The 23101-nt window shown below is 39.0% G+C and overlaps 1 protein-coding gene and 1 pseudogene across 4 annotated transcripts in view; one reads left to right on the forward strand and one right to left on the reverse strand.

Annotated features, from left to right (window-relative positions):
* Nucleotides 1-737, forward strand: part of LOC105003000 — a 936-nt pseudogene extending 199 nt beyond the window's left edge.
* The window catches only part of NEBL (nebulette), a 119326-nt gene that overhangs the window by 28994 nt on the left and 67231 nt on the right, over nt 1-23101 (reverse strand). For 2 of the 4 annotated variants that reach the window (XM_010859900.1, XM_010859901.1), the window contains 8 exons: nt 21608-21712; nt 19615-19707; nt 16476-16568; nt 13291-13383; nt 11498-11590; nt 9727-9819; nt 8410-8514; nt 7259-7430 (listed from right to left, as the gene is read on the reverse strand). In XM_010859900.1, the coding sequence (XP_010858202.1) occupies nt 7259-7430; nt 8410-8514; nt 9727-9819; nt 11498-11590; nt 13291-13383; nt 16476-16568; nt 19615-19707; nt 21608-21712 (847 nt within the window). The other 2 variants (XM_010859903.1, XM_010859902.1) reach the window with 2 other exon arrangements.

The following is a 23101-nucleotide window of genomic DNA, read 5'->3' on the forward strand; positions in this document are numbered from 1 at the left end:
ATCTAACTGGTATTAGATTTATGTGTTTCCTAAAGAACCTCATCCTTAGGAATCATCCTTAGGAATGCTCAGTGAGCTTGCAACGATTCTTAAAGACTAAAAACTGCTGAGTTTGACAGTACAGTAACTCATGTCAGGACATGTAACTCATGTTCTGGAGATACAGTCCAAAGCACCCTGAAGTGTATGCTTGGAATTCTCAGTGGATGCTGGATCCTAAAATTTGAATGGGTGAAAACATGTCTGCAAAGCAAAGAGTGTGAACAGAAAAAAAAGTATGAAATTCCTGAAGGACCACAGAAAAGCAGGCTCAACAGAGAACAGCTGTTGCCAAAGCTGTGTGATGCATGTTACTTCTATTTTGGGGGAACCTTCAAACACCATCCAAAGGACAACCTTATTAAGCTTGTCACTGCCGGTGGGGGCCAGATCCCCATTAGAAAGCCTAAGCCAGACAGTGACGTGACTCAAACCATCAATACAGTCGCATACCACGCCAAACCTGATTCTGATCAGCACTTCTGCACACAGTATATCATCTATGAGGACTTGTCTAATCATCGCCCAGAAAGGGTTCGGCAGGGCAGAGTCTGGATGGCTCCTTCCAGCTGGTTTATAGATTGTGTGATGTCCTTTGAGTTGCTCCCTCTTGACAACCGAACTCGCACAGTGTGATAACCTAGTGATTGCACTGTTTTCATCAGTCATATTTTTACAAATAGGTAGACTCATTCATCGGAGAAGGCGATGGCACCCCACTCCAGTACTCTTGCCTAGAAAATCCCATGGACAGAGGAGCCTGGTAGGCTGCAGTCCATGGGCTCACGAAGATTTGGACATGACTGAGCGACTTACCTTTCACTTTTCACTGTCATGCATTGGAGAAGGAAATGGCAACCCACTCCAGTGTTCTTGCCTGGAGAATCCCAGGGATGGGGGAGCCTGGTGGGCTGCCGTCTATGGGGTCACACAGAGTTGGACATGACTGAAGCGACTTAGCAGCAAAGAGCCTCCAGCTGCCAGGTGGAGAACAGACCAAGGCAGAGAGAGGGCTGGTGGCTTGGGGTGGCAAGAACAGAAGCTGGAAACTCGTCTGGAAATTTCTGTGACGACTGGAGGCAGAGAGGGCAGCAGCTGAGATGGGGGAACGGTGGGGGCCCAGGGGAGAAGGTGGACCATGCAGTCAGATTCTGGATGTGTTCGTCCCAGGCAAGCTGGTAAGATCTGTTAATGGTTTGGATGTGGATGTGAGTAAAAGACAAGTGTGGAGGATGATTCCTAAGGATGTGAAGTTAGTATCTGGAAAGTTGCAGTCGCTACTTAGCAACCCAGGAGGCCTGGAAAAGCAGCAGAATGTTGTGGAGAAGGTGAGGAGGCATTTTTGGACTTATTAGGTTAGATATGTCACTGATTGTTTGAATACAGACATAAGGTACCAATCAGTAGACTATGATTTGCTTCACTTAAAATTAGAAGCATATTCTCATATTCTCTCAGAAGCATATTCTCTCATATTCATATCCCCAAATCTTTTTGAATTAACCTAGATACACTGTGGGTAAGCCACTGTGCTAATGTTATAAAAACTTACTGGTACATCTACACTTTTGCTTCATCCCTCAATATCAACTTCCCAAAATTGGAAATGTCACCAAACACAAGCCTTTTATCAGGTGACAATGACAGGTTATAAACATCTCCAAGAAGTCAGCGTTTCTTACAAGGCATTATTTAAGTTGTGGAGACACTCCTTCCTGCCAAAAACCTTCCTGCACCACCTTTCATGGAGTCTGATGTTCCTCCACTTTAAAAAATAAACGTGATTATTCTCTCTTAACCATGTGTTGCTGCTGCTGCTAAGTCACTTCAGTAGTGTCTGACTCTGTGCAATGCCATAGATGGCAGATCACCAGGCTCCCCCATCCCTGTGTTACTCTTACTCAAATCCCATCTTAAATATAAGAACACTTACGTATACTTTCTTTCAATGGGGACATTTCTTATTCATTTTGGCATAGTGTAGGGTCTTCTTACTAGAAATAATTAGAAAGTAGTGGGCTTGAGAGGAGGAAGAGAAGATAAACCAACAACAGTGGGTTTTCGATGAGCCAACAGAATCGGAGACAAGTGCCAAACTCCTCCCTGGCATAGACGGAGCTGAGAAACCTGCAGGAGGGGGCTCAAACTCTCCTTATCTGCACGGATGAATCCAAGACCTGATCACAGACACAGGTGATTGACTTCCCATTTGTCTCCAGTGCAGCCTCCTCCTCTGGACTCTAACTGCCTGCTCAACGCCTCCATTTGAATGTCTCATTGATGCACCACTTCTGTGTTCTGTTCTGTCTCTGAGAAACATTATTTTCCCAAAGCCCATTGGCATAGTTCACTTCCATTTAGCATTCACATCTCAGCTCAAATCTTCCTTCCCTGAGGAAGGCTCCCGTGACATCGAGGCCAGATGGAGTACCCCCTTGTGGCCCCCACATGCTCCCCTCCCAGCACTTACTCTGTTCATAATTATAGATTACTTGGGTAAGTATCTGCTCAATGTCAGGGTCCTCACCAGACTCCAAACCCCTTAGAGCAGATGCGTATCTCTGCTGCTCACTGCTATGTACACTGCCAGATCTGAGCTCTTGGCTGATGCACAAAAAGTGCTCAAACATTTGGTGATTAAATGAATGAATGCTGTATTTGTGTGTTCAGACATGAAGTTAAAGGCTCCCCGATGAAGCAAAGACTCTAAGGTGCATCGCTTTTGGGAGAGACATCAGTTCTACTACGTTGAACTGAGAAAGTTAAATAAGGTTGATGGAAATTTGTTCTTGTATTTGCTTTGGGTTTTATTTATCTTACCAGGCATCAATATTATTCTGTACCTCTAGAGTCACAGAGGACATGGAAGGGAGAAATCAATAGCCCCAAGCCAAAAAAATAAAGTTACTGAATCCTTTGTTAGATAAGCAGACACTGAAAGAGGAGCTCTCACACATTTATCTTACCTACAAGAAAGAAACCCTAGTTCATAAACATTAGAAGCATAGAGGAAGGAGACTCTTAAAAACTTTCTACAAAGATCAAGCCAAAAAAAAAAGAAAAGTCAAACTCATAGAAACAGATAGCAGAACAGTAGTTGCCAGAGGCTGGGGGAAATAGGTAGAAATTGGTAAAAGGGTACACATTTTTAATACACAATGAATAAGGTACAAGAAGCTAAAGAATAACACAGTGACTATAGTTGATAACATTGTGCTGTATAAATGGAATTTGTTGACAGAGTAGAACTTAAGTGCTCTGGCCAAAGGAAAAAAAGAAGATATATTTGTGAGGTAATGGATATGTTAATTAACTAACTGGGGAGAATCCTTTCACAACATATCATATATCAAATCATCATGATGTACACTTAGAATATCTTACAATTTTATATGTCAACTATACCTCACTTTATCTGAAATTTAAAAAAGAAACATCTTTCTACCAAGCTAAGGCAAGTCTGAATGTACAATTTAAGATTATTGACTGCAATTGATTTTCTTCTCAAAGGGGTCTTTCCTATAAGTGCAAAAAATCAATTACTCAATTGCAAGAGATTTCATAGTTTCATCAGGTCCATAGTCACATTACTTTTCCCAAGATGTTAAACTCCTCCACTTCAAAATCTCCTGCCTTAGGGATTTCAGTGCTATGGCCTTTGGTTGTAATGGAAACTCAGTTTTCCTTTTGTTCTGTGTTCATTCCTCTCCCCCTCCCCACGGCACTCAAATGTGGCTGTACCTTAGTCATAACCTTTAATAACAGCTAGAGTAGTTTAACATCCAAAACAATTTCAACGACCGATTTCTAGACCTAAGCCATCAGCTTGGATCCAGAAAACAGAAGAATGTAAAGGACAAGGATAGTAATATAAGATACAAAGATTATTAACAATCAACAGTATTTTCCATTTTAAAAAAATCTCACATCCCAAGTACATACCCCATTTCTTTTTGGCAAGATCTAACTCTGTCTGCAACTGTATATGAATATTTAAACACATAAATTCATAGCACTCTCTTAGCCACTCAAATATAACCATAAGATTGATTTTCCTTAATGGAAATCAGATATGAACTCCACAGAACTCAAGTTTCCACTCTGGCTGTGTATATCCATCACATACAACTCCTGTGAAACAGATTCACGTAGCAGATCCCAAGACCCTGTTGTCATTAAAGATCCATTTTTAGTGAAAACAGTGAGGAAAGATAGGAAAAACAAGCATGCAAAAAATGCGTATTATTAGTTTTTAAAAAAGACTCAACTTTCTAAACATAATTTTAAATGTTCAAACATATCCATGCCATGTTTGTGCAAAAGTGAAGAATTTGTTAAAGACACCCTTGGGATACATTAAAAGAGACTTCTGAGAGTGGTTAATGTTTGATACCTCCTTCATCAGATGGTCTTGTTACCTCACTGCAGCATGAAAAGCTACGGTAAATCTCGGATATTTCTGATTTGTCATCTCCCAGACCTGTACCAAAAGTACTGCTCGAGTAAGACCGAGACCGTTGTCTCCTATAAAGATTCGCCTTTTCTATATTGGAAGGAAAATATTCATATTTGTGATTAAGTGACTTGAAGAACAAACAAACCAAAATAATTACTTAAAAATTTAACAAGAAAGAAAAATAATCCCTCATTAAATTGCAATCCCAAAGCTCAGGTATTATAAATTCTAGCCATCTATTCCCTAACTTCAGCACATATTATCAACAACACAAATGACTTAATGATCATTCACACTCAGTTTGGTCTAAATTTTAAAGGAGAGATGAGGCATGGGAAGTTGACAAGAACTAAGAAAACACTGGCAAATTAGTAAATTTCTATCAAAAGTTTAGTTATAAATAGTTCTTTTCAAATATCACTAATGATACAGCATTTGTTGCCTTTTCTTTATTTTTAGAAAATTTGGATGACAATTTGGCTGATTATGTGGATCAAATTACTATAAAAATATTAGAATTTCTACTTTGCCTTGGACTTTCAATTTTGTTAATGTTAACAATTAAACTTGGAGTCACAATTGGGGGCAGAGAAGGACCTAAATGATAGATCTATTTATATATTTTAAAAAGTCCCATAACTGTCAAATCTTCAGTTTGCTAAATGCGGTCTGAAAGCCTACAAAGATCAACCCTTGCTATTGCTATACCCAAAAATCCAAACCATTTGGGTTTTACTTTTAATTATAAACATACAGTTGAAGTTAAAAGTCAAATAAACTTCCTATGTAAACTACAAATTTTGCATTTTATAAAAACTCAGAGATAAATTTTAAGGATACTTGAAAACCTATTTTAAGACATTCACGATGCTATGTAGAAAGTCTCTCCTCTGTTTTATATAAAAGTCTTCAAAGAATTCCTTAAAGAACTATATCTTTAAAATGTTGTGCTTTTCATAAAACAAATCTTTATGTTAGCAGTTTAGTGCAGTCCAAATAGCTGCATTTCAAAGCCCAGAGAACTTCTAAAATCATATTCACTAATAAAAAGGAAGTGTAAGTAAGCTCTAGACACCTTTAAAATAAACCTAGAACTAATCTAGGATATATTAAAAAGCTCTTTTGTAAGTTTTGTTTTCATAAATGATTAGTGGCATATTAAATAACACAGCAACTCTCTTGGTTTTTCGAAGCCCAAACTTGAAAATTTACATTACACAGAAGGCACAATGAACCTGCAGAGCTCACAGCAGCTTCACTTTGAGGACAAAAGCCATGTAAATGGGGAGGAACTCAAAACGTAAGCAGTACCAGAAAGCATATGTAGACTCCTAGACTGAATATTGTCTTCCAGGGGATCAATGTCGAAGATGGAGCCAGGATCTGTGCGCCAAACTTTGAGGTCTTTTACCAAAGGAAGAAATCAACAAATCAAGAATGAATTAAAAAAAAAAAGTCAGCACCCAAGAGAGTCAAACAAAATCTGAAAAGGGGCATATCCAAAAAGCAAGCATGTAATATGTGCAAACCCACTGTGCAGCAGACTTCAGAGGAGAACGGAGGGATATTCACACTCACAGTGTGATTCACACTCACAGGATTTGCTAAAAAACCTTGCGATCAAATATAAGTTGTCTGGTTTATTCTTTGTTGACCTTCCACAGGGAGCCTGTGACTTATCACACATACACACCACACCACTCCCCACATCCCCAAACCCTCATCACTCATGCTCTCCACACACTGAAACAGGGAAAATGTTGGGTTAAAACTCCTGATTAAGGACATGCGAGTAATTTATAAGAGGCAACTAAAAGGTTTTTGTCGAAGAAAACAAAACAAAAATAAAAAAAATTATCTTCCTACAACAGAAACAAATGTTGAACAAATTGAAAAAAATCAGTATCTTTCCTTTGCTTTCTTAGCTTTTAGTACAAACCTTGCTCACTCTGTCACCATTCAACACTATGTTCCTAAGATTTTCCCTGGATGACAAGAAAGAACAGAAGGTTGAGGCTCCTTTCTCTCTGATTTGTGAGACTTTCAGACAGCTCTACTCTCCCAGTTCAGAAATAATATTCAAAAAAATATAAGCTACTCACATGGTAGAAACCATCAGAATCTCTCAGGCATGTCTATTTGACGTCAAAGGACCTATATGTGTTACTTCTGTTCTGTTACCCATACAGACAATGTCTGCAGTACAATTATTGATCAGTACATAAGCTAAAAGTGAAAGATGCTCAGTTGTGTCCGACACTTTGCGACCCCATGGTCCGTCCATGGACTTCCCCAGGCAAGAATACTGGAGTGGGTAACCGTTCCCTTCTCCAGGGATCTTCCCAACCCAGGCATCGAGATCAGGTCTCCTGCATTGCAGGCAGATTCTTCATCATCTGAGCTACCAGGGAAGCCCACATAAGCTAAAGGGAAACAAAATAATTGCTTAATCTTCATTATCACCTATGTCTGATATTTGGGCTGCCTCTTTGCGTAGCAAGTAGGAACACTCAAGACCGGAAGGTTATTAAAGACAGAGAATGTCCAACTACAGAACGAATTTGCAACAACACCTGGCAAAGGCCATGAATTCCCTCCAACGTGGTGCAAACAACAACACTTTGCCTTTGGTCCACTTTCATGAACCTGGGCACCATGTCATGCATTTGAGGAGGGGTCCGATGAATAAGGAAGTGAATTCCATTAATAAAAACAGGGATCTTTTTGACTGTGCAGACCTGCCAAGCAGGCCAGTCAGCTTACCAACAATGATTCCAGGTCTCCTGTCCATCTCCACGATGTGAGGATGGACACCTTTATAGGCGGCATCGCTGACGACCTGGGTGTTCCTTCTCACTCGCTCTGTCACAGGGTCATCCACAACAGGAGTAAAGCCCCTTCCCTTTGTCTTTTCAAAATCTTCATGATATTTCACCTGAAAGAGGGAAAAACCATAGTAACTCCACTGAAATTTCCTGAATGCTATACAGCTCACAAAATTTGAGTATAAAGAAAGTTACTATACCAGCTGCATCTAGATTATTTTCTACATAAATGTATTTTTTCCGGTTATTCCAAAAATAATTTGTGAAATTTCAGTTTCCTAGCATCAGAAATCAAGTGCTGATATTTTCACAATGCTTTCCATCATTGCAGTTAGCAGCTCTTTTAATATATAAGCTTGTATATAAGTAAGAAGTATTGAAAGATTTATTTTTCAAATCCTAGTTACTTTCTAAAATGTACTCACTTAGGGATAAGTTAATTTCCTATCTCTTAAACTTTAGTATGCAATAAAATGATAAGCTATTTCTATACTATTATTTAAGAAAGCAATATTATTTAAAATTCGATTAAGAGAGCAAGTTACATATAACTACATATATAATGTTTGTATATAGTTACAAAAACATATACTTCAAAACACGTGTTTTTTGCATTCTGAAATTAGGTTAGGGTGATGGTTGTTTAACTCTGTAAATTATACTAGAAACTACTTTGTATACTTTAAATGGGTGAGCTTTATGGTATATAAAATATATCTCATGAGACTGTTTTTTAAAAAAATACATATTTTCATATTCTTTAAACATGTAAACACACCAAACTCCATCTTAATATTAATTGAAAAAAAAAGTCCAAGCAAGTATCTTCCATAAAAAGCATTTATAGTAGCAGTCACGTTAGAAATAAAAACACACCCCAAAAAATCACCGAGAAAAATTATTTTATTAGACTAAATATTTCCCGTACATTTCAGTAAGATTAGAAAGTTCCCCCCAAAAGATGGGCCCATGGGCCTTTCCATGCTTTGTTAGTTATCCAGATTAACGGTGAACAACGCCATCGGTGCACGGGGTGGTGCCACTCCTTAGTACGTTTTAGTCACGGATGGAGGACCTGTTGGACCCTACCATTGAAATACGATTTTGAGCTTCTTTGACATGTCTGAGACCAGGTGTATCTAAAATCAGACTTGGTCTACCTTTCATCTGTTTCTGGTCCTGGGTATATTTTACCTGCAAAGTAAATAACAGAGCATACTTCACAAAAAGACAACTATAATTTTAAAATTACCTAAGTTTTTCAAGCTTTCCAAATGAGTGAGGCATATACAACATATTCTGAATTACTTCCCAGGTAACTTATTTAGTGAACTGCATTTCCTTCTAGAATAATGAGCTAAAATTTTACTCTTGATGGTCTCCTTTAAAGGCTACAGCAAAGATGACCGAAATCTCTCTACAAACTGAATACAAATGTGTAAGTGACCAACATCCACTAACCATGAGTCTGTAAAAGTGGGAAATACTTTATCAATAGGGAAAATCCAAAACTAAATGGAACCTAAATTTCTTTTTCTGTTTCTCTATTTCCCCTTTTTCTGCCATAACACTGTGGAAGCATGCATAACACACATACCTCTATCAATATTTCCTTTTATTTGACCAGAGCAGATGGTAAGAATCATTAGGTATCCACCTTAGGTTCCCTCTAAACAGCCACAGCTTAAAGGTAATTTGTGTTGAATACAGTCAGCATCTCTGGGCAGAAATGCCACTAGAGAGCTGCACAGTTTAAAATCTAAATGCTGATTCCCAGGCATAAAGCTCTTTCTGACATCTGACTATCAGAACATTGCTTTTTGTGAGGCTGATTCTGTGTAAGATCAGGATACGGATTATTGCAGACATAAGGGGATATGTGCACTCAGAACAGAAGCCCTGGTATTTCCTGAGAGAAGGTGTACTCCCCAAATAAGACCCTGACATGCAACACAGAACTTCAATGAGTAACTGATTTCTGTGTTAAATATATTTAAAGACTGTTTTTTCCTCTAAGTCCTTACTTTGGAGTAATGATTCATTTCTTATTTTGTTTTGCAGAGAGGACTTAACAATCAACATTCAATGGAATACATCTGTAAAATGATAATTGTTTAACTTATACATCAAAGACTACCACTTTCAAAGACACTGGCTAAAATAACATGACTCATTGTTTAAATGAACATAATTCAGTTTAAAATGAAACTTTAAATATAAGTGTTGGTCACATCTGGAAACATCAGTAGGGTTCAGGACAATGTAAAGTTAGACAGTGGCGGCTTTCAGATGTCATCTGAAATAACACATGTACTTTCTGCGTATCTTACAAAAGCTTCTTGGTCTGCAAATAAATAATAAAGAACATGTCCTTCATGATAGCACCAAGTGAATAAAACAACTTGCCGAACTAATATTTTCTTGATTCTTCTTTACTCTTTCCATTTCAGGAGTTACACTTAAAGCTGTAGCTCTTCCCATCTGAGATTTATAATAAACCTATCATTTTGGAAAACAAAAAACAGAGCACTGTGAATCAATTCAACTAAACAAGACTCTCATAGTACTTATTTTAAAGAGCTAAGCAAGGATAGGAAGCTGCGGGGGTGGGAAAAAAAGGAGGCTAGCAGAGGGCTTTGTTGTTGTTTACTCACTAAGTCATGACCGGCACTTTGCGACCTGATTGACTGTAGCCTGCCAGGCTCCTCTGTCCATGGATTTTTTTTTCCAGGCAAGAATACTGGAGTGGGGTGCCATTTCCTTCTCCAGGGGACCTTCCCAGACCACGGATTGAAACGGTGTTTCTTGCATTGGGAGGCAGATTCTTTACCACTGACCCATCAGAAGTCTAGTCATATTTAAAATGCTTGCATCTTAAATCATTCTATTTTAATTCATCCTATGGCAGAGAATCACTGTGAATGTACTCATTATATGGGTGTACCGTCAGTAAGGCTATAATAAGCATTTCATCACAAAGGAGTAAGGTAAGAAATATCTTCACGGATGTTACTTTAAGATATTCTTACCCATATAGAAGGCTGCTGGACCATTATGGTTTCTTAGTAATTAACTGTGGCAGAATTTTGGCCATGATGCCTAAGCAGTAACCATGGTGATCCATAAGGCCAGCATGCTCCCCAGTGCTCCATCCCTCCTTCTCCAGAACCATGTTCCCTTTAGAGAGTAAGGGAGTTACATCAACTGTGACTCTGAATACATCAGGAGAAGGTGAGTATCTACTTCTCCAAAATACAGTTGTCAGGGACAATGCCAAACAATAAACTGCCTTCCCTTTATAATCTGGCCAAAGGACTTTAAAGGTTTAAAGAATAAAAGATTTCTTTGTATCTAACAGATTTTCAAATTTCCTCTTCCAGAGAACACAATTTATTATTAATGACTTCAGAAAAAGGATTCTCTCAGGGACTTTCCTGGTGGTCTAATGCTTAAGACTCCACGCTTCCAATGCAGGGGGCATGGGTTTGATTCCTGTTTGGTGAACTAAGATCCCACATGCTGCATAATGCAACTGAAAAATAAAAGTAAGTTTTTTAAAAAATTTAAAAAGAAAATAAAAAAGTACTCTCTCAGCAAACTGCATCCATGGATGACATAACAGAAAGGAGTTAGAACAGGCCAAGAATTGGTGTCTGAGTAAAACTTGACAGCCCTGAACAAGTGCCCTGAAAATGGACCTGTTTCATATGACCTATTCAGCCAGGCACACTTCATAATTTTTTCCCAGCATCATCCAAAAATAAAGTGATGATAGCTATGAGTGGAAATGGGGTTGGACAGGCTACAGAACAAGAATACATTTATTAATACATTTGGAGTAAAGGGAGTGGGAAAGCTTATTGTAGAGCCAAGATGCCAAAAACTGCCATGGCATCCCTTTGGAGAATCACTGAAACTGCAAGCACGAAGAGCAGATAAGAGGGATATACAATAACCTGCAGACAAAAATCACATTGCAGTCACTAGGAACTCTGAGCAGGGCGTGCCTGACTGGACCCACAATGCCTAACACCCTGAAAACTTTCCAGTAAATTGACAGTCAATTGAGAGCAGAGGCAATCAACTCAAGGTCCTGAAAACTTTGTTAACACAATCCCTTCATTGGCATGTTGACAATACGTTTGCTTTCTTAAGAAAAAAGTGACTAAGATCACACATTGCTGAGGTTCTTCTGGTTTTCTTTCACTCTCTTCAGCTCTGGTGGATCAGAAATTGCAGTCGCCTGTTTAATCTCTCCTCTGTATTTTACCTGTGGAGGATTAATATGAATTTTAATAAATAGCAGAATGGTCTCCAACCAAATATCAACAGAGGATAAGCCTCAAAATTAACCCTATTTTTTACATAATTTTTCCCACAGTAGGTGTGTGTCAGCCTTTCAGTTCAAATCTACATCTGGCTTTGGATTCTTCTGACTTGGCAAGCACCAAGTGCTGGTTGTACTTCTTAAAAATGATTTTTAATAAATATTTCTGTGTTCAATATCAAAACCAATTGCAAAGACCACGACTAAATGTAATAGAAAAAGAAGGGGAAGACACTGTAATGAAATCATTATAAGGGATATCCTTGCCGGTTCAGTAGTTAAGACACCATGGTGTCCGGTGGCCACATGTTAGTTCCCTGGCCAGGGAACTAAGATCCTGCATGCTGTCCGTGGACAGAAAATAGGGAGAAAAAAAAATTAAAACTAAAAAAAAAAAATCATTCAAAGAGAACTATAGTGAAGTAGTCATGGCAGCCTGGGAAGGCCATTTACTCCTATTCTAATCCTGGAGCCTCCATCTTCAAAAGAAGCCTAAGACCCCTCACTCATACCACTATCAGGGAAACTGTAAGGATAAAGCAGTATTCAGCCTGATTTCCTCCTCCATCTGGGAGAAGTCACTCTTAAATTTTAAAGTGTCTCAAAATTATCTGGTTCAGAAGAAGAAGGTTATTGTTTATAACGGTAAAAATTCCATAAAATGGTCCAAAAAATGGGAAAAATAACCATTAGGGGACACATTTGAAAGAGATTTCTGAATTCAGGGAGGCCTGGGTTCAAATCCCAGCCCTGCTGTCACAAACCATGGGTTCTTGCATGTCCTCTGACTTCTCAAGACTCAGTTTCCCACACCTACAAACCAGAGCAATAAATCAGGCCTACCCCACCGAATCACATAACGCATTTAGCACAGGGTCCACAGCCGGGGGACCTCATGATTATTAACTGCCCTTGCTTTACTAGCAACAGATCACTGAATGATTGATGTTTTCTGTTTTATTTATAAGGTTCCCTGCCAGGACATTACGTCTCAGAACCCCAGTCAATTCAGGTCTTCCTTTGCCTTATGCCAATAGACAACTTTCTCTTTTCTCAGACTGACAACATACCCACTATGCTGCTCTCCAGCTCTTTAGATTTGGATGTAGTTTCAGAGATTTACCATCTAAACTATGAGGCCCATGAAGATAGGAAGGGCTCTTATCTGTCTCTGTGTACCAGTGACCAGGATAATGCCTGCCACATTGCTTAATGAAGAGTTCTTCAATAGGGACTTCCCTGGTGGTTGAATGGTTGGAACTCTGCCTTCCAATGCAGGGGGTACAGGTTCAATCCCTAGTCAGGGAGCTAGGATCCCATATGCCTCACAGCCAACCAACCAGAACATAAAACAGAAGCAATATTGTAACAAATTCAATAAAGACTTTGAAAAATGGTCCACATAAAAAAATATTTAAAAAAAAGATTTCTTGAATAAATCAGCATGGCCGCATAGTAGCAAAGCAGTTCCCAACTTCCTGGACTCTCTCTCACAAGGGTGCCACAGTCCACACACCTCAGTATGGGATAGTAGAAAAGAAGTGACCAAGATGTAGAGTGTCTAATGCTTTTCAGAAAGCATTGTAAAGAATAAAAATAGCTAATGTTTGGTAAAATATAAGAGCAAAACAGAAACAACTTGCCGTGCTCAGCTGCTCCTGGTTTCTCCTCACTCTCTCTATCTCGGGCGTCATGCTCACAGGAGTTGCTCTGTCACACGGCTCTTTGTACCTGAGCTGGGAGACAAACGCAAGATGGTGTGAGGTTACCGGAAGGAAGAGTGAGCTAACACAGCAACTGGTGAAAAGAAACGTCACACAGCACTCATTAGCTGACATCTTTGCTAGGATTTTACAGTGAAAGATGCTTTGCTAATAGATGTCATCATCACAGTGATCCTGGAACTAAGCTTTTCCTTGCCCAAATGTTTTGAATTATACCTGGGGTTGTTTTTCTTCAAACTGTATTATTTCTTGGTGGCCTCTCTGAGTTTGATCCTATCGGTAATGATAAATGACCACTTCTGTGAGTTCATTTCTTCACAGTACTAAAATGACATTACCAAATGACCATTTTATATTTACATTTAAAAATAAAAATTCTGGATTCATCACTAGAAAGAAGGGTTATGCCAGTCCTATGCCTTCACCTCAGTGATCGGTTGTCACTATAAAAAGAAACCCTGAACCTCCTTCTTCACCAAGTTCCAACATTGGAAAGCCATGCTCTGACCAGCATCGTGGAGATATTTCTTTTTAAAAAAACATTTATTTATTCATTTGACTGCACCAAGTCTTGGTTGTTGCAAATGGAATCTTTAGTTTCATCAAGTATGAATTTAGTTTTCTGACCAGAGATGGAACCCTGGCCCCGTGCAGTGGGAAAGTGGAGCCTTAGCCACAGGCTCACCAGGGAAGTCCCATCATGGAGATACTTCTGACCTACTGCCGGAGTAGGGGATCAGAGTCCAACATTTGTGGTCAGCTTTCTCAGTAATTCCACCACATTCCAGGAAATAAATGAGGATCCAACACAGGGAGATAGAAAGCATGTCCACCAAATGAATTTCTGACAGGTAAAAGGAAAACTAGAGGTTACAATTCCATTATGAAGAACTCCACAGGGACAGTCTTAATGAGTTTTTGGAGCTTAAACTTAGTGTGAAGGAATTTTTTCTTTTTTTTTTGCAAGACATCACAAGGCCTGCAGATAAAATGGACTTGAGATGTACACCCTCAGAAATGCATGTGCAAGTGAACAGATATCTGATAAGCCTGGAAAATAAATGACAAAGGGTCAGGCTCTTGCCGTGCGACTTCTTTCTCTGTACCATGGCACGCAGTTTGAGAGTTTAGGCAGATTCTGTGTCGGATAATTGCCTAAAGTGAGGAAAGGTCCAAAGTAATCTTTGTTGATGGCAGGATACAAAGAAAGATGACTCTGGGTAGAGTTCAGAGGAGAAACATTTGCGGAACAGCATCACTGATGTAGAGAAATTGTTGCAGCCGATTTCTAGTGGATGTCAGTTTGGGGGCATAAATTTGATATGGAGACGCTTCATGTATTGCATTCACCCACTCACAAACATGCTGAGTGCTTTACAGGCAATATCTCACTTAATATTCTAGTCCCTGTTTTAAAGATGAGGAGAATGAGGCTTGGAAAGGTTGGTGGCTTAGGAAGGATATTCAGCAAGTAAGGTCTGGATCTAGGATCAAACCAACAGTCCAGAGCCCACATTGTTCTCCACTCCAGAGTTATTCAAATTTCAATCATGTATACACCACTTACCATAAGACATGCAAGGTATCACCTGAGCTGTGATTTCTAGTATTTTTTACTGAGCTGTGATTTCTAGTATTTTTTACTGAGCTGTGATTTCTAGTATTTTTTAATTAAATTAACTCCTTATTTTCAAATAGTTATTTAAGGGAGTGTTATGCGTCTATGATAAATTGGAAACTAGTAAACTCTTATTTAATTTTTGGAGGATAATTGCTTTACAAGGTTGTGTTGGTTTCTGCTGTGCAACAGTATGCATTATCTACATGTAACATATATCCCCTCCCTCTGAAGCCTCCCTCCCAATCCTCATCCCACACTTCTAGCTCATCACTGAGCTGAGCTTCCTGTGCAACTCTTCTTTCACAAAAAGGGACCTATTATGACAGTCTCTAGGTCACACTGAGTGAAGCCAGTTGGAGAAAGACAAATATCATATGATATCACTTATAAGTGGAATATAAAAAATGGCACAAATAAACCTATTTACAAAAGAGAAATAGAATCACGGATGTAGAAGACAAACTTATAGTCACCAAAGGTGGGGGGAAGGATAAATTGAGAGATTGTGAGTGGCATATACATACTACTATGTATAAAATAGATAACTGATAAGCACCTATTGCATAGCACAGGGAACTCTACTCAATTCTCTGTAAGGACCCATATGGGGAAAGAATCTGAAAAAGAGTGGGTATATGTATAACTGATATACTTTGTTGTACAGCAGAAGTCAGTCAACTTTACTCCTATAACATTAACATTTTTTAAAAAAAGAACACATTTACGCAATTTAACTCATAAGTCAAGGTCTGAGCATAGGCAGGCCATCTGAACCAGGCACAATGGCACTGCCGGCAGCCTCCTCACGGCCTGAATTATGCTTTCTCTCTCCACCATCTCTCTCCTGCCATCCTCTACCCCAAGGACTCATCACACTAAACTTTCCCCTCTTTGAACAGATCTCAGATCATGAACACATTCAGTTTGCACTGCCAGGAGGGCCCTTCCTCATGAAATCCATCCCAAACTTTTATTAATTCTTTAAAAGCTAGCTCAAATGTTACTCTTTCCAAAGGTTTTCCTCTCTCTCACTAACATAGCCTTTCTTCTCTGCATTTCCCCAGCACTTTGAATATAGAGTTATTATTTCACATTAAATGAGATATTGCATGTAAAGAACCCCCAAAGGTAGGAAGCACTCAACAGATATTAATTATTTTAGAGCACTTAATGCACAATCTTTATTTATCCCCACAACTGTTTCTCCTAGAGACCTTGAGAATACACACAGCCTCTAACCTTAAGGTGTATCTCACTCATCTTTGAATGCCCCAAGAACAAGAACAGAGTAGGCATTCAACACAATGTTCTTTAATAAGCAAACGCGCATGCTTGATGTAATGCTAGCCCAACACAAAGATGTGTGAACTCTTATCTCCATCTTTCAGGAACTGGCCTTCCTACAATGGTATTCATTCTAATTCATTCTACTGTGCAAGTGCCATGCCCACAGAAAACAATACTTAAAGAAACATGATCATACATTGCTGATGTTCTTCTGGTTTTCTTTAACTCTCTTGAGTTCTGGTGGATCTGAAATGGCTGTTGCATGTTTCACCTCTTCTTTGTATTTTACCTGCATGATTTATTTTAAAAAAAAGTGAATCTTATTCAACATAAGTTTTAAAAAATAGTTAAGAATTCTTCATTTTTAACTATTACATAGCCTATTTTTTAATTCCAATATTAATTTTCCTTCAATGACAACACACATTTTTATTTCATCTGGTGCTTTCAGGATTCCTTTATCTTAAAGTACAAACAAACCCATATCTATTCACCTATCCATCACTGCAGAGTTTTTTTTAACTAAAATAAGCATATACTGCTTATAAAAATAAATTTTATCATCAGGCAGATGCACCAAAAATTTTGGAAATTATCTTAATAATTCATTATTTTTCTATAATAAAAGCAATTTCTATTTATTATTTGTGTACTTAGCATGTCTTTAAAGGCAAGAGTCAAACTGAGTTAGCTACTAAGTCTTGAAAACACTGCTTATCTGACTGAGAGTACACAAATAATCTAGAATAAGAAAAAAAAATAAAAGAAGAGAAAGAGGAAAGTGGGAGGAAATATGTACAAGCAGATGCCATTGAGTGCTGATCACTATAGAAGGGCCAGTAGCAGAAAGTCAGGAAGTGTCTTCTACCACACAGTCATGTTATGTGAAGCCTGCCTATATCCTGGCATTCACAACAGTCAAAAGCTCCTCAGTCTAGTCTACTTAGAGGAAGATCAACCAGATAAATGACAACACTGGCACACAGTTATGCCCAGGACAAGCCCTTTAAACTTTATAAAATGATTAGTGATGCTATCATATCACATGGTATTTTAATATGTCTAAAATGCACAGAAGATTGTAACTGAGATAAAGGACACGTATATACATATAAATATGGTCATATCAGCTAGACTTAAGTGCCATATGTTGAAATTTAGCAAAGACTTAGATCTATGCAAAAGACATTTTAGAAATCACTTGGTAATGTTTAAAATGATTAAGGCTGAAATTCATGCTGAGTCATGAAGAAAGTGAAAGTGAATTCGCTCAGTCCTGTCCGACTCTGCGACCCCATGGAGTGTAGCCCACCAGGATCCGGTGTCCATGGGGTTTTCCAAGCAATAGTACTGGAGTGGGTTGCCATTTCCTTCTCCAGGGGATCTTCCCGACCCAGGGATTGAACCCGGGTCTCCCGCACTCTAGGCAGACGCTTTTACCATCTGAGCCACCAGGGAAGTCCTCAATACCTAAATATCTTCACTATTATCTATGTTTTAGCATCTGTACATTTCATATGTGATATGAATAACACCGCCAATATTAGGCCAGATCCAAACAGTTAAATTAAGAGTACACTGAGACAGACTGTCTCAGAGTAGGACTCCAAAATAGTTCTTAAGAGAGAAAAGTAATACTCAAAAGGCTCGTACTCTGGAGGTGGAAAATGTCAAGATCTTTAAATGTTAGAGAATCCTACCTTGGTTTGACAGATCTTGCTAATCTTGAAAGGGCAACTTTCCATTTGAATACTAAGCAGGAGTTTATGGCCCAGGCTCATAGAGATACAGAACTATGCGTTTATTGCTTGCTAGAAGAGGCAGGGGGATGCCGGGAGAAGAAATGATAGACTGTGTGATTTTCCTAGGGTGAGACGCTAAACACGATTAAAGATGAACATTTTTGTTTTTCATACGACTCCAAACTAATCAAAATGGCACAGTCATTTCGCTGTAGGCAATAGAATTGTGCAGTACAGAGCATTTATAACATTATACCCCAGTACACGGATGGGTACATTTCAGATGTTATCATTTGGAAGGGAAGGAAACAACCACTGTACATTTCTCAGCTGAACTAATTTCTCTGCCAGGCTCAAGTGTTGCCTGATACAGACTCCTGCCATGGCGGATCGGCACTCTCGCCGCCAGGTCCCCTTCCCTATGCTTTCTTCAGGAAATCAGATTCCTTCACTGTACAGGGCTCTGAGTGCACTCGCATTCTGCAGGTTTTCTGCAAGTTCATTTTCTATACGTTTGTTGACTACAGAGCTCCCTTACCTTTCCTACTCTGTGTCCACAAATGCCAGTGCACACATACTCTAGGATGCCAGGTAACCACCGGAGCTCCTGACAAAGGCGTTTAATCCAGGCAGTTCGACTTGGATGACTTAAAGAAACTCTGCCTCCAAGGGTGAAGGTGAAGAGAAACGTCCGGGAAGGAGATGTAAGGAAAGAACCCTCAACGAGAAACTAAACAGCAAGCTCCTCACATCCTCGATGTGGAACCTAAGGATGTGGAGGCCCAAGAGTGAGGGACGTGGGCATCTGCAGATGTTGGTGTGAGTATGTGCGAATGACTCTGTGTGTGTGCGTGTGTGTGTGTGTGTGTGTGTGTGTGTGTGGGGGGGGGGGGGGGGGGCCCTGCAACCACTCCCTGTGGACCCGGAGGGATGACTGTATAACAACTATTACCAAATACACCTATTGGTAAGGGTAGCAATGATCCATTCTAAATGTCAAGTGCTGAGTGAAGTTTTTAATCCATAACATTAAACACCTCCTCTACGCTTCCCCCAAGTTCAAAGGGCACTGAGGAGGGGGGCAGTAATTTATTTTACAAATTATAATGAAGGTGTGTGCTTTTCTTTGCTGGAAGCTCAAAGAAGTAGAAGGTAAATGGGGCCTTTGAAACCTTCTCTTGAGCCACCAAATAAATGTTGTAGTGCCTTTAATCATTCTATCAGGATAAAATTTCTTTCGTCCAAGTTGAGGGGAGGTATTGAAAAGTATCCTTCCTCTGAAAATTGTAATACAGCTAAAATTCTGTTCAAAAGGATGAAAACTAATCCTAGATTTCATTACTGTACTATTAAAGTGATCTATCTCTTATGCATTATGATATATATATATCAAGATGAAATACTGCTTTAGGTTCAAGGGGAACAAGGCTACAGTTTCCTTCTGAAAGTTAGGTCTTTGATATTTGATGAAACAGTGTTTCAACAAAGTGAAGAAAAAAAAGAAAAAGGCAGCTAGTTTTGTAAAGAACTAAAAACATTTATCTAGCTTGTGTTTGCTTTTGCAAAGGATAATTAATGCCATAGAGAACTTACTGAACTAATGTTCTGCTGATTTTTCTTCACTCGTTCAATCTCAGGAGTATCTTTTACTGCTGTGCCAGCTCCTACTTCTTTCTTATAAAATACCTTTATTATAAGAGAAGGAAAAGAATAACTAAGCTTATTAGAATTGCAGTCCTAGATTCGATTCTTGTAAAGGAAACCTTCTCAGGTTTTAAAGTAATGTGAATACAGCTTCTATTTATGAGAACCAATGTTACATTAATCAGTTAAATAATCCATCATGGGAATAAATGTAGAACTTTCGTTTTGTATTCCACAGTCTTACAAGTAAACCTCTACTACCTGTTCTAGGGTATGCCTGGTACCTTACATGGCTGCAGATTACTTGCTCTAAGAATATAAGTTTTCTTCTTCAAATACAAATATATGTCACATGTGGAGCTGAGAAAAATTAAAGGACATATTACAAAAGCTCACTAAGCAGTTACCATTTAATTCAAAAATAGCATGAAGTTTCAAGCAACTGCTCTTCTTCAAGTGAGAGCAAAGACAGTCTTATTCTCTTCAAAGAAAATATTACCTTTACCATCAGCATCAACACTAAGTCGGCCTGTTTTCCTTATCTTCCACTTATTCCTTAAACCTTCCCACATCTCTCCATCCCTACCAACGCCTACCCCTTTCGACCACAAAGCAAAAGAAAAAACAAAGTGTCCTACAGAAAAACAGACTAATTATAAGGAAGTCATTCGAGGCCAGAGCTACTCCCTCTCTTCTTTAATTAATTTTTAAATTGGAGGATAATCACTTTACAGTACTGTGATGGTTTCTGCCATACATCAACATAAGCTGGCCATAGGTACACATGTGACCCCTCCCTCTTGAACCCCCTCCTGCTTTCCTCCCTACACTATCCCTCTAGGTTGTCACAGAGCACGGCCTTTGGGTTCACTCTCCTGATGTTTGTTAACCAGTAGGTTCCAGTGGAGGTCAGGAGAGCAGGATATATGAGATGTTCCCCCGCAAAAGCTAGAAATCTGGAATCACAGGCGGTAAGGGCCACACGACTCTTCTCCCTTGTCCTCTCTTCCAGCAAGATTTCTACATCTCTTGGCACAGCCTGCCTGTGAAGACCCTAGAGGTACCTGAATCAGCATACCTGCAGAGTTAAGAGGTTTCCAACTTATTAGAAAGTAGAAAACATTCCAGAAATTTTCAGAAATAATAGAATTTGTATTTTTAATAACATTTGCTTAACCACTAAGTTAATTCTACATTAAAATATTGGCTGTACCATCAATTTTTATTTTAGAATTCAAGTTCATATACCCATTACATATAAGCCCACTATCTTAATCAATGATGCTAATAAAATTCCTATTCCTCAAAACAAAAATATGAACATTTAAATTGATTGTTGTTGGTTAATCACTAAGTGGTTTCTAACTCTTTTGTGACCCCATAGACTGTAGCCTACCAATTTCCTCTGTCCATGGGATTTTCTAGGCAAAAACACTGTAGTGGGTTGTCATTTCCTTCTTCATGGGATTTTCCTGACCCATGGATTGAACTCACATCTCCTGAAATGGCAGGCTGGTTCTTTACCACTGAGCCACCAGGGAAGCCCTTAGGAATTGGTTACGAACTAGTAAATCCCTAGATGTATTATCAATGCAATTAATCAATGACCAGGAAGGCAATCACTTCATATGACTATTTTTATTTTCAAAGTAAAATATGTGTGTAAGATTAAGATCTCTTTCCTGAGTGAAATTTTAAAATTCAGTTAAAAGTACCTGTTGCTTGTACCTAAAAAGGAAATTTGAATCTGTAATTCTAAAATAATCATGATAAATTATAAGTTGTAAGAACATTTGGTGTTCTTATGATTTTAAAGAAGGAAAGATATGCATTTGACAGAAAATTCAAGCAAGGCAGCAAAAAAAATCAGACTGAGGAACAAAGGCCCCCTTTCAAAACATCATTTCAAGATGACAACTGGAAAGAAACAATGGCTACTCACCGCACTAATGTTTTGTTGAGTTGTCTTAATTCTCTGAATTTCAGGAGTATCTGCCACAGTAGAATAGCTAGAAAGCATCTTCTCTGCCTCATCTTTATACTTTTTCTAAAAATATAAAGTGAATGTGAATCTGAAGCTCTGTGTGCCATATTCAAGAGAGACAGAGACAAAGAGAAAATGGTACTACTTTTTCCAACTCTGCTATACCTGAAAGTCACTCAGCTGTGTCCAACTCTTTGCAACCCCATGGACTATACAGTCCATGGAATTCTCCAGGCCAGAATACTGGAATGGGTCGCCTTTCCCGTCTCCAGGGCATCTTCCCAACCCAGGGATCAAACCAGGTCTACCGCATTGCAGGTGGATTCTTTACCAGTTGAGCCACAAGGGAAGCCTACTTGCTCTACATTGTACCTTAGGATTCAAATCAGTTGTTGATGTGTTTGTGTGTGTGTGCTCAGTCGCTCAGTCTTGTCCAGCTCTATGAAGTATTTACGCAACAGTAAAAATAAACAGCATATGCAAAAGGGGCAAGCAAACAGTCTAGGAAAACATTCACCTTCTCTCAGGCAATGGTTCCCACTCAAGACTATTCAAACACCCTGGGATGGCCTGACCTCTATGAATCCTAAGCCTAGAACCTACTCTCTTATGAGCAGTTCCAGTTCCTGTTTAAAATAGCCCTTATAACTCCTACCAGTAACCTGACTCTTTTTGTTTACTTGTCTTCATGCTTCTAGATTTATACTTTGCTTCCTACTTCAGATAAAGATACATCTGACTAAGGAAAAGGTACTAGTATTTTGTGCTAGAGATAAAAATATCAATTTTCCTTTTGCTACTAAATGTACTACTATGAGCTCAGATATATCCTAGGCAATACCTTCTACTAGTGCCAGCATTTACATAGTAGTTCAGTTCAGTTCAGTCGCTCAGTTGTGTCCGACTCTTTGCAACCCCATGGACTGTAGCACGCTGGGCCTCCCTGTCCATCACCAACTCCCATAGTTTACTCAAACTCATGTCTATTGAGTTGGTGGTGCCATCCAATCATCTCATTCTCTGTTGTCCCCTTCTCCTCCTGCCTTCAATCTTTCCCAGCATCAGGGTCTTTTCAAATGAGTGAACTCTTCGCATCAGGTGGCCAAAGTACTGGAGTTTCAGCTTCAGCATCAGTCCTTCCAATGAATATTCAGGACTGATTTCCTTTAGGGTGGACTGGCTTGATCTTCTTGCAGTCCAAGGGACTCTCAAGAGTGTTTTCCAACACAACAGTTCAAAAGCATCAATTCTTCGGCACTCAGTTTTCTTTATAGTTCAACTCTCACATCCATACATGACCACTGGAAAAACAATAGCCTTGACTAGACAGATCTTTGTTGGCAAAGTAATGTCTCTGCTTTTGAATATGCTATCTAGGTTGGTCATAACTTTCCTTCCAAGGAGTAAGCATCTTTTAATTTCATGGCTGCAGTCACCATCTGCAGTGATTTT

This window comes from Bison bison, unplaced genomic scaffold (genome assembly GCF_000754665.1).
Source record: "Bison bison bison isolate TAMUID 2011002044 unplaced genomic scaffold, Bison_UMD1.0 scf7180017864461, whole genome shotgun sequence".
NCBI classification, from domain to species: Eukaryota; Metazoa; Chordata; class Mammalia; order Artiodactyla; family Bovidae; genus Bison; species Bison bison.